Source organism: Coenobita brevimanus, chromosome 11 (assembly GCF_032717465.1).
Source record: "Coenobita brevimanus isolate Jiangsu-jjx chromosome 11, ASM3271746v2, whole genome shotgun sequence".
Lineage (NCBI taxonomy): Eukaryota > Metazoa > Arthropoda > Malacostraca > Decapoda > Coenobitidae > Coenobita > Coenobita brevimanus.
The window spans coordinates 8,904,040-8,915,660 of NC_136964.1; the positions used below are offsets into that span (position 1 = coordinate 8,904,040).

Here is an 11,621-nt window from a genome sequence, read left to right on the forward strand (position 1 = left end):
AGACGAGACAAAATGGCCCCTTTTAGTCGCCTCTTACGACAAGCAGGGATACTGGGGAAGTATTCTTTACCCCCCTCCCCAGGGGTGTAGCATCTCCTGAAATACTGACTTTTCTAACACCCTATACCAATACTTCCTCAGTTTCAAATCAAGAATATCCCTACAACATCGGACCCATGGATATCTACACAAGAAAGCAGAGGAGGGATGGGTGTGGCTTTGCTCTATACACACAGTCACATCTCAAAATACCATACTCACACACACTACCACACCACACACTGTGAAACTGCACTGCAGAACTACACACTTCCAACTGCCAAACTTCATACACCAAAACAACTCACATCCACACTTCCTGTTCACTGTACAGACAACTTTCTAACATCCTTTAAAATTTTTCCTCAGGTGTTACATCAAAAGTCCCCTTACAACAATGGGCACCGTGGTTGTCTGTACAAGGAAACAAGGGGGGTGTTGGTGTGGCAGCTCTTCATACAGGCACTATCATGGAGGCTGCCAGGAAAGGAACACGAGCAAAAGCCGAGGCCAAGAAGAAGGCTCACAAACAGGTTGAGGTCAAGAAAGAATTCATCCCTCTAAAGAAACGCCTTGAGATGCAGTGAGTTTTTATAATTCTGCCATATCCTTTTTAGATTATGCTTGTTGATACTGGGTGTTTTTATTCACCTTAGGAAAGGCCAAAAAGAAGGCTTACAAGCAGGTTGTCAAGAAAGAGTTCATCTTGTCGAAGAAATGCCTTATGATACAGTGAGCTGTTATGCTTGCATATACTGTATTTAGTGTCAGTTCCATCTGTGACACATATAGACTCTTGACACATAAAAACAGCTAATACAACACTCCCACTTATAAATATGTCGCTCTTCCTAAAGACAGTCCTTTCACATTCTATTTTGTCAGTATGAGGCTGGTACTCTTCCTTTAAGGAGCAGGTCTAGTCCTGCAGTGGACCTCGTATGGATATGAAAAGATACAAAGACTTTTATGTGCATTACAGGCAGAGTGGTGGAGTGTCCCCACGTCGAGTTGAGGACCACCTGAAAGAGCCTGTTGACAATGTGTGGATCACTAGATACTACAAGTGGAAGGTAATGTATGCACAAACTGAGTGAAAAGATGTAGGAGTGTGGATATGAAATGTAGAGCACCAAGATGCACAGACTGAGTGAAAAGATGTGGGAATGTGGGTGTGAAAAGTAGTGCACCAAGATGTATAAGTCTCTACTGTATGCACAGACTGAGTGAAAAGATGTAGGAGTGTGGGTGTGAAAAGTAGTGCACCAAGATGTATAGAAAAGTATATACTGTATGCACAGAGTGAAGAAATGTAGCAGTGTGAAAGTCAAAAGTAGACCATTAAGAGGTATATGTACTACAAAATAACCTCAGGATGTGGAGAGATGCTGCCAGAGATTGTGCAGCAAGACAGCTGGTATCAACATAAATGAACGAGTCAAAAATTTCATGTCCTAGTTATTATCATTCATGTCTGTATCAGCTTTCATTATACAGTATCTCTAATAATTTAAATCCATAAATTGTACTAGTTTATTTCTTGCTGGGACATTTAAAAAAAAAGTACGGTAATGTATGCATTTACACCAGCCCCATTCCAAACTATCTGCCAGCTGGGTTGTGAAGGCTACTGTAAATTTGTACGACCAAGTGTCCTTGCTTTCTGCTGGGTGAAATACAGCAAATGGTCTCTTGATACCGAGGAAGCCGTTTAGGACTTGCTATTCACTTTAGTCATTTGTACGTGGCAAGCAGTACGTGAGTGACAGTGTGATGGTGGTGGTGGTCAACCCCACCTACCATCAACACAGAACACACCACCACTTGGAATTCACAGTATATGTACAGTACTCGTAGTTTAAGGATTCATGAATATGAATTTCCCCACCAGATGTACTCAGTGCAGGAGGCTCTGGCAATGCACCGAGAATCCCACCACCCAACAATGATGAACCTCCCACATGCATTTGTTACTGCATGCTTCCAGCTCGACATGACTGCAGAAAAGAAGGTTGGTTGCAGATGTGATCTGCATTCTCTCTCTCTCTCTGAGAAACCAAGTTGAACACAACTGTCTAGCATAAGTCATAACAACAAAAAGACTTCATGGTAGTGAATGGGTGAAATTACATGTGCCTCTCTATTAACAGTCAGACCCTTTAACTCCAGAAAGCATGGCCACAAATGAACTGCCTCTAAGTCACTGCCCTTCCCCATCAGGCTACCCTTTCTACAGAGTCACACCACCTTCTCTCATCTCTATCCACCCTATCCCTCCATCTCATCCTCAGTGAACTGCTATTAAAATGAAGAGACTACAAAATGCACCTTAATGACAGACTTAAATTCCTGAATCTACCCCTTTACAGAACCGCTACCTGGACAACTTTCAAAACGTGGTTCGTCTTCCTCACGAATTTGACACTGAGCAAGTTCGGAATGTGCTGGTGGTGTCACGAAATGAAAAGGTGCTCGAAGCTGCTCGTCAAATGGGAGTTACACATGCTGCTGGCCTTGAGATTGTTAAGCAGGTTCAGGTAAGAGAGACAGATACAAAAGATTGACAGACAGGGTAAGATAAATTTGTAGGTAGACAGACAGACTAATAGATGCACAATGTGCCTCTGCATATTGATACATTTACTCATGTATATGTCAGAGATATTTTGATTTGTGGTGGATGGTTTGTGCATGAATGAGAGAGAGAGAGAGAGAGAGAGAGAGAGAGAGAGAGAGAGAGTATTGTAAAGTTGGTGACACAGCCCCTGACATTCACAGAAATAGTGCCCATTATCCATAAAATCAACTTTTGTAGAAGTGTAGCTTATTAATTTGGAATAAGAGTTGGGATGACGATAATGATGAAGTGAAGACAGTGAGAAATTTAGTGGATATTGTTATAATGCTTGAGAATAGGAAGCCATTTCCATGCTAAACTGAATTGTCTGGTGGTGGCAAGCATGAAATGACAAAAATTCCACACAGAATGAAAAGACTAAAATCAAGACAGGAAATCAATATAAGAATGTGCTTTAAAATATCATAATACTGTATTTTGCATATAGTACATAACACTAAGTTGGAGAATTGGCAAATGACGCTGTACAGATAACAAGCAGCTTTTAACACACAAGTTTTCTGTAATTTACTTCTTCTTTTGCTGAGGACATGAACCCAGTGGACTGTTAGCTGCCCTTTTCCTGCAGTACACCATTGTGTTTCTGGCAGACAGGGAAGGAACCAAGAGACATTTTTACAACCAGTCAGCACAAAGGCATCCCTCTCCAGCACCAAAAATTATTGTCATCGTAATAGGGGGGGGGGGAGTGTGTGGATGGGGGGATGGGGGAGGCACTTTTAATGAAGAATTTCTGTATTTTTTCAAGAATGGTGAGGCCAGTCTGACAGAGTATCAACATGTTCTTGCTGAGGTGGAGATCCTGCCTGACTTGGTACCTATAAGAGGCTTGCTGAAAAGACTGTTTCCCAATGTGAAGAATGGTAAGTATTAAGAAGACAGGGGCCCAAGGCTAGGCTATCAAAGTTTTCCACCAGCAAGAGGAAGAATGTACTGGACTATGGTCATCTGTCCTTGGTTACATGGAGAAAACAGCTGAGAGTGGCAGAAAAGGTGTATATTAGTTTGAATGTGAAAGAAGGTTTGCAAGCTAACCCTTTCGATAGAATGAGTGTAGCTTTGTGAGTGCCTTGTACAGTGGAAGGCAGTGTGAAAATGGATGATAGTTTGGTGCAGCAGCTGAAAATGCAGAAGAGCTAAAGGACAGAAAAAATGTAAAAGATAGTTTGGCATTGTAGCTGAAATGTATAAGGTTTGACAATGGACGGATAAAATGTAAAAAGATAGTTTGGTAAACTGAAAATGTGTAAGATTTGACAAAGGAGAGAAATTGATGGTTTGATTACAAATTTATGATTCATAGTACAAGAATTGCATCCCATTTCTGCTTTAACCTGATCATTGACCCCACAGGCACTGCAATGGTGAATTAATCCCCTGAAGCACATGGATTGGAGCCGGGAATTTTGAAGGCTTGAACAGTTAATGAAAAATGATTATGTTGGATGACCAAGAAAAATACCAAGCTATGAGGTACAACCAGGTTTCCAGGGGGCCAAATGATACGTGAATGATTGCATGGTTCTGATCATTGAACATGCCATACACAATTCATCCTCTTTTATGCTAGGTTCTTGTTTTATGGGTCTTACCTCACCCCATTCTTAGGTGAGAAATGATAATGGTGGTAAGACTGAATGGATATGGCAAATTCCACTGGACACAGTTGGTACCATTTTTTCCCTAATGTTTCTGAATCCCACCCATCCTGTTTACAAGACCAAGTTAGGATTCTTATGGTACCCTTAATGTCAGGACTGAACAGCTTAGCCCTGGATCCCTTTGTTCCTAATATGGCAATAAAGGACTTGATGGATGGATGGAGAGGTAGGATGATGATAGGAGAAGACAACCAAGAATAAAATGGAAGGATTAAGCGAAAGAATGATGGAAGGAAGGAATAATGAAGAATTAGCACCAAGCTATAATATGGCTATATGGCACTGGAGGAGTAAAGGGAAATTAAAGGTGCAAAGAAACATGGAAATATCAATAAGAGGAGGAGGACAGGAGAGGAGATTAAGGACACAAAGACCGGAGACAAAGACGCCCCTTTTAATCCTTTTACGATGAGCAGGGATACTGAGGAAGTACCATATTCCCGTCCCCCACCTTCCCAGGGGGAATGGAAGGATGAAGTCAAAGAGTAGTTGTGAAAATATGCATTTTTTTTTTTTTTTTATTACTACTACTATACTACATTACTATTATTATTTTTGTTTTCATCAGGGACAGCTGGGCCTGACTTAATACCCATCATCGAGCGCTTCATAAAAGGAGTCAATTACTCAACTGTCAAAGACAGGTTTCACCACGACTTTGCCACAATTGAAGCTCCAATTGGTAGGGTGAGTATGGTAGCGTGACCTGTTTTTGTAGAGACATTTGAGTATATTGACCGTTACTGACAGACTAAAGTCCCGTCCAGACGATCGAGCAATGCCCGCGGGCACAAGCGAGCAGTTTGCCTGTTGACGGGCTCACCGCTTGTGCCCGCGGGCAAATGCGTAAATTGCCCGTGGCAATTTACAAATTTGCCCGCGGGCACAAGCGGTGAGCCCGTCAACAGGCAAACTGCTCGCTTGTGCCCGCGGGCATTGCTCGATCGTCTGGACGGGCCTTATGAAGGAGAGTACAGTATGTGAGTGGAGGGGGAGAGGGATGGAAATGATTATGAGAGAAGAGTGTGTGATTTGAAGAAGGTAGACAGATGGCAGAGACAGGGTGACATGGAGGTCATTTATTTGTGGTCAACTTTTGTGGGATTCAGGCATCTGGTGATACATAGAGATAGATTGTTACCGTCACTGTCATCTTTCATAAATATCTTTGTCTTGCTCATCGTATCATCATCGTTACCATCGTTTACTGTCCTTAATGTCACCGACATTACTGTCTCACATTATCATAATTTTAATCAGGTACTTCTCGTTCCTCCAAAAAGAATGTCAAATATACTGACGATGTAGTTGGTAACAACATGTGCATATTTACTGAACTATGTTGTTACATATTACATATATTACAGCTGAGCCAGAGCGATGAAGAGCTTGAGGAGAACCTTGCAACACTGGTGATGGACGTCCACACTTTCAAGCCAAAAAAGGTTTCCCACCCTTTCATCACTCTGGTATGTTCCTTACTACTCACATCATCAGCATCCAATACCTGTACTTCCATTCTACCCTCTCTATAATGCTGCCCTCATATCACAACAGCCACCTCATGCAGTTCATTCTCTTCTCTATCCATCCATCCACCGGTGAATCTTTTATTGTCCAATCAGGAGCATAGGGTTCCATGGCTATGCTAGTCAGTCTTAACAAAGAATAGGCCAGCCTTTGATCTCTATGTTCCCCATGGTGCAATAGAAGAACTTGATGATGGTTGTATGGTTGGAAAAAAAAAGGGGTGTGATGCATGCGGCAAATGTGTTGTGGTGAGAAGGGCAGCATTTAACAACACAAAATACAATTCGTACACAATCCTCCCTGCCCCCACTGTGATATTGCTTGTCACCAGGACACACTCATCACACGCACCTAACTCTAACAACACAAAATATGACACAGACACCTCACACACCACAACGTACCTCATTCATAACCCAAAGCATAACTCGAATTCTCACAGAAAAAAAGACATAGTCTGTGTTCACATTACTCTCACATTGTATGAGAAATCCTGTACATTCTGAGTTAACTCCTTTTCAGTTTAAGGATGCCATCCTTTACTTCATTCTCTGTACTGGCAAATTATTTTATATGGTTAGGTGGAGACCTTTCTTAGCAAAGATGTTTAAGGAATATGTTGCAGTATTTTAAACCTTTTACAAACAGTAAAAATTATGTGATTGTAGTAAGAAAGTAAAATTATTATTTACAGACTCATATACTCTTAGTGGGGTACTGAAGTGTGGATGATGATGATGATGATGATGATGATAATTTACATTATTTACAGTCCTGGTGTGGTATTAAAGGACTAGATGATGGTGGTGGTTTATATTATTTACAGCTGAGTTTGCAAAGCCAGCCCAGTCCAGAGCACTTCAAGGTTGACCACACGCTGTACATGTCAGAGCGGAATCAAGAAAATGTCAAGGTTGCGGCAGCAGTGTAGGGGAGGAACACCATGTTATATAAGTAATTTGTTAATACTGTAATGGCAATAAATAAGTTATAAAAATGGTGAATTTTATTCTAATTACGGAACTTTAGATGTAAATTTCCTCTCATTTTCCACTGCTATTTCCATGGTGGCATGTTTTGTTGTTTACTGCCAGTCACCTTTACTCAGAGGGAAACATCTACAAAAGCTCAAGAAAACTGGTACAGATGAAGTTTGTATTCATGCTGTACGATGACTATTCCGGCTACTGCCAGACAAGTTTGTTCAGCTAGAGAGAAACCCCCAATGAAGTGGTACAGTCCCCAGATTTTTTTTATATATGGGTCTTCCGAAGCAGATTAAAATTATCTGGCAACTACCAAAATTATTTATGCTACGTACGTGATATCACGACCAACAAAGTTAAAGGAGTCAGAATAATACAGCTTAGGTATTCCAATATGAGTTACTTGAGAGGAGCATGTGGAATTAGATGGAGAGACAGACTGACAAATGAGGAAGGAGCCTTGTGATGTGGACGTGGATGTGATAGGATGCGTTAGGAAAAATTCATTAGAAGTGGTTTGGCCATGTGGAGAGGATGAAGAGTGAGAAACTAACAAAGAGAGTGTATGTGATGAGGTAGAGGAGGGGGAGAGAGAGGGGCAAGCTGAGGATGAGATGGAGGGATGAAGTAGGGAGGAATATGAGAGAGGGGGGTGGGAGCTGGGAGGAGTGCAGTGAAATGGCAGGGGACAGGCGACACGGAGGCAATTTGTTTGTGGCCACCCATTACGGGATTAAGGCGTCTAGCAATAGATAATGGTATTCCAATATCATCAATTAAATAAGCTTATCTTGGCATTACAAAACCAGAAACTATTGTTTGTGGCAGTTTTAAGGAAACAACCCAAGAACACATCTGGCTTAAATTTGCAATCTAAAATTAGAAATAACAAGATTTATTGAATAAGCAGTGAGGATATTTGATATGACAGCAAAGATGGAAGGTAGACGACACAGAAGGGCAGTCTGGAAATCGACCCCATCACAAGAAGGGCATCTTTTTTATCCTAACCTCTCTCCAGAGAATTTTAAAATTTTATTACAGACTTTTCGGAATGGAAAAACTGGTAAGACTTTATTAACCCCTTTGCTAAAACACAGATCTCCTAACCTGAATAAAATCATGCAGATAAAAAAAATTATACCAGAGTAGTAGTACCTGCAGTAGTAAAGCACGCCCTCTTTTTACGATGAGGATGCATTTTGAAAATAATCCATCCCCTACTGATTTATCGGATATCAAGTCAATTGTGAATGCTTCAATTGGGATATGTTTTTGTCCACGGTTTACCCATTAACAAAGTGTAAATACAAGTTTCCGGCTCGCCTAAACTGGAAATAATATCGTATCACTTCATTTACTGCTTGCCCTCAAACACAGATTCAAATGCAAGCTTACAATTCAACTAAACTGGTAGTTATTTCACAGTGCTTCTCTTCTGTTGCTTGAACTTCAACAACACACTATTGTTCCATTACTGACACTAAGACACCCAAGTGATAAGTTCAAAAGCCATCTTGGAAAAAACAAATGACTGTACAGTAGGCCTGCATGTGGCCAATCTGGGGGGGAAGGGGGGATGGCTTCATACAGGATTAATAATAATGATTGCATAAGCAAAAAAGTTCTTTTCCGTTATTGTGTAAGCAATTCACAGCACGTTGGTTTATTGGATAATGAGGGTCTGCTGTAGTAGTGGTAGTACATACAGCAGAAGTAGTAGCAACACCAATTCACCCGTAACGTGAACCCAGTGGACAGCAGGCTGAAGATGCCTTTCCTCCAGTAGTCCACCATCCTCCTTTTGGGGGACAGGGAGGCAAGGATGTTTGTATAACTGCTCAGTAGAACTATCCATTTATACTGGTGCCACCCAGGAAGGTTTCCATCTTCAGCACCAAAATTAAACAGAAAAGGATGTAGTGGATCGAGGGAGTAAGGATGTACTGACGTATTGAAGTGTCTGCCTCACTGTTTAACTCAGGAGGTATTCATAATGGTAACTACACATTTCGTTTCCTAAGGCTCCAACATGCTTGCATGCGTTGGCCTTGATCACCTAATGGCGGCTCTCCATGCTGCTTGATCTCTGACAGCTTCCAAATTCAGTCCTTTATCCCTGAGGTCACACTGAATGACCTTGTACCAGGTCGTTTTCTGTCTACCTCTCAGTACCCTAACCCCAATGTTAATACTTCTCACTTTCTGCACCTAATCATCAACCCCCATCCTCTTCACATGCCCAAACCATCTCAATCTACCTCTCCTCATCACACCAGTACACTCCAGTCCCATCCTACCTCTCAACTCTTCCATCATAAACCTAGCCTCCCCAGTCCTCGCACTCAGGGACACACCGCACATCCACCTAACCATTGCCATTTCTGTACATTTGAGCATGCGAATATCCTCCTTCTTTATTGCCCAGGTCTAACTACTGTAAAGCATTACACTCCTAACACGTCGCATACAAAGACCCTTTAGTATGGAGGAAGAGCCATTTCAATGTCAGGAGAGACAAAAGCTCCCTGAACTTCTTCCAACCACTCCTCACTCTAGCCCCACCTCCAGCACATAACATGTCTCCCAAATAACAAAACTTCCACACACTTATAAGACTCACCAGCAAATTCAATCCTTTCACACCATTCAATCTCCACATGCTTTCCCTGATGCCACACACATAAAATCAGCATTACCTCGCAGTCTACCTCTAATACCACTATAACTCTTATGTACCCACTTATCACAAACACTGCACAAGACGGAATTACTTCCCACACCCTTGTGGCAAATTGCACGTGGCCACTCTCCCTCTTCTTTGAATGTACCGCCCCCAGCCCTAGATACAGTACCATCACTTTTGTTTTACTGTATCCGCATTTATTCTTAAGCCCTTGTGCTCCATACCATCTCTCCACTTCCTAAATCTTTCCTTCATCTCCCTTTCATTCTTTGCACCCAACACCAAATCATCAGCATACAACATCTCCCACAGAAGGCCATTCTGAAGTCATGTGAAAGGGCTTCAAGTACCATATTAAACAACAAGGGGCTCAAGACTAACCCCTGATGCACACCAACATTCACGGAAAACTCAGCACTCAAATCTACATTCACCCTTACTTGGGTGCGAGCACACATCTGTGGCCTTAACCACCCTAACCAGCCACTCCTCGATCCCAAGCCTTCTCATTGCCCACTTCACTACCTTTCTAGGGACTCTGCCAAAGGCCTTCTCCAAAAAAAAACAAAGTACAGTTACCTTTTCCTTCCTATATATTTTTCCTGAAGCTGTTGAACAATGAATATGGCATCAGCTGTCCCTTTGCCTGGCAAAAACTCAAAATGCATCTCATCAATATTCACTCTTTCATTATATAAAATATTCAATTCCCTTCAGTACAATATTGTCTTTTATTCTTGCTACTGTAATCCTTGATTATCCAATGCTGCAATACCAAACAAATATCATTTGCCAAGTACGCAAAAAGCTGGCTGAATTACAGCAATATCAATTTTTCACATTATTAACCGACAGCATGCAGGGAAACCAAAGTTTCTGAACCGCCCGCCGCTTCCCACTGTCCACCTGCCAACAACGATGCCTGCCAAAACAAAGCCCACACTGCCAGCTGGCCCTGCTCCACCTCAGTCACACACAGTAAGTTATTTGGTGCAGTTGTGCACTAAGTTTATCATGGAGTCTGTGCTCTTTGTTGGCACATTATTGCTTTTGCAGGGACTTAAGTTGCATGCCTTTGCGCTGGCATGCGAGGAACATCCTGTCCCTCAAGAAGAGGGAGATCATCAGCCAATTTGATGAAGGCTAGTCATGAATTGCAATGAATTCCATGGTAACGCACTATGGCATCCTCTATGCCACTAACCACACAATACTAACACACAAAATCTTCTACAGTACTAAAACACTGTATGCCGAGTATAGTATACAGCAGCTGTATACAGTAATACCCCAGCCTAACGACGGGTAAAAATACCACCATATCCTGCCTAATGATGGCCAAACCCTGGTTTAACAATGAATTTTTATTTTTTTTTTACCAATTTTGATTATATTTTAGACTAAAATTGTTTAGGTTGATTTATAAACAGCTTTTAGATTTAGATTATTGTGTTTTAGCCATGGGTGGAGTGAACATTGTCATCTTGGAGTACTGTTTACTAAGTTTGATTTTTTCTAGACTTATATATCATGATTTTCAGATTTTATTGTTGGTTTAATGAGTTATTTACAGCTGTTAGGCCATTTAGATTGGTTTTAAACTAGTTTTTGGGCTCATTTGGGTGGGTTTTGGACTTGGTTGGAGGGGGAACCCCAGGCTGAAAAACGCATCCCATTACTTTACATGTTAAAACTACCCCGATATACGATACCCAGCCTAACAATGGGTTTTTACCTACCCAATTGCATCGTTAAACCAAAGTATACCTGTACTTTACTGTGAAGTACTGTACTGCACGTCTTTCATTTACAGTCATCCCCTGGTTGTTATACATAATTGGTACACAGCATGGTGTGGGATAACGAAACTGTGCAATAATAAAAGCAGTGAACCTATGGGATTCAACCTAATTGGTACTCGGCATCCCAAGTAGGCTATATGCCTAAATTTTGCATTTACAATAATTAAACCCATTGAATACATACACATTGTTATGATAAGCATCAGACACACACATAGGCATAGTCAGGTCAACAGAAAGTGACGGAAAGGGCACAATTAGGAAGAAACATGCACCACA

The 11,621-nt window shown here is 41.5% G+C and overlaps 1 protein-coding gene across 1 annotated transcript; it reads left to right on the forward strand.

Annotated features, from left to right (window-relative positions):
- The first annotated feature begins 413 nt into the window (after nucleotides 1-413).
- On the forward strand, nucleotides 414-6,841 carry mRpL1 (mitochondrial ribosomal protein L1). The gene is made up of 8 exons (XM_080281894.1): nucleotides 414-622; nucleotides 1,022-1,112; nucleotides 1,931-2,050; nucleotides 2,409-2,576; nucleotides 3,426-3,540; nucleotides 4,907-5,025; nucleotides 5,706-5,807; nucleotides 6,695-6,841. Exons 1-8 carry the CDS (start codon nucleotides 510-512, stop codon nucleotides 6,797-6,799), a joined length of 933 nt encoding a protein of 310 aa, XP_080138020.1. The 5' UTR covers nucleotides 414-509; the 3' UTR covers nucleotides 6,800-6,841.
- Nucleotides 6,842-11,621: the final 4,780 nt, after the last annotated feature.

What these genes read in the sequence shown, in the direction of transcription:
- mRpL1 (XM_080281894.1), top strand. Translation starts at nt 510, where the DNA reads ATGGAGGCTGCCAGGAAAGGAACACGAGCAAAAGCCGAGGCCAAGAAG. An exon ending in ACATGACTGCAGAAAAGAAG is followed by an intron (nt 2,051 to 2,408) that starts GTTGGTTGCAGA and finishes ACCCCTTTACAG; the next exon opens with AACCGCTACCTGGACAACTT. An exon ending in CCCACCCTTTCATCACTCTG is followed by an intron (nt 5,808 to 6,694) that starts GTATGTTCCTTA and finishes TATTATTTACAG; the next exon opens with CTGAGTTTGCAAAGCCAGCC.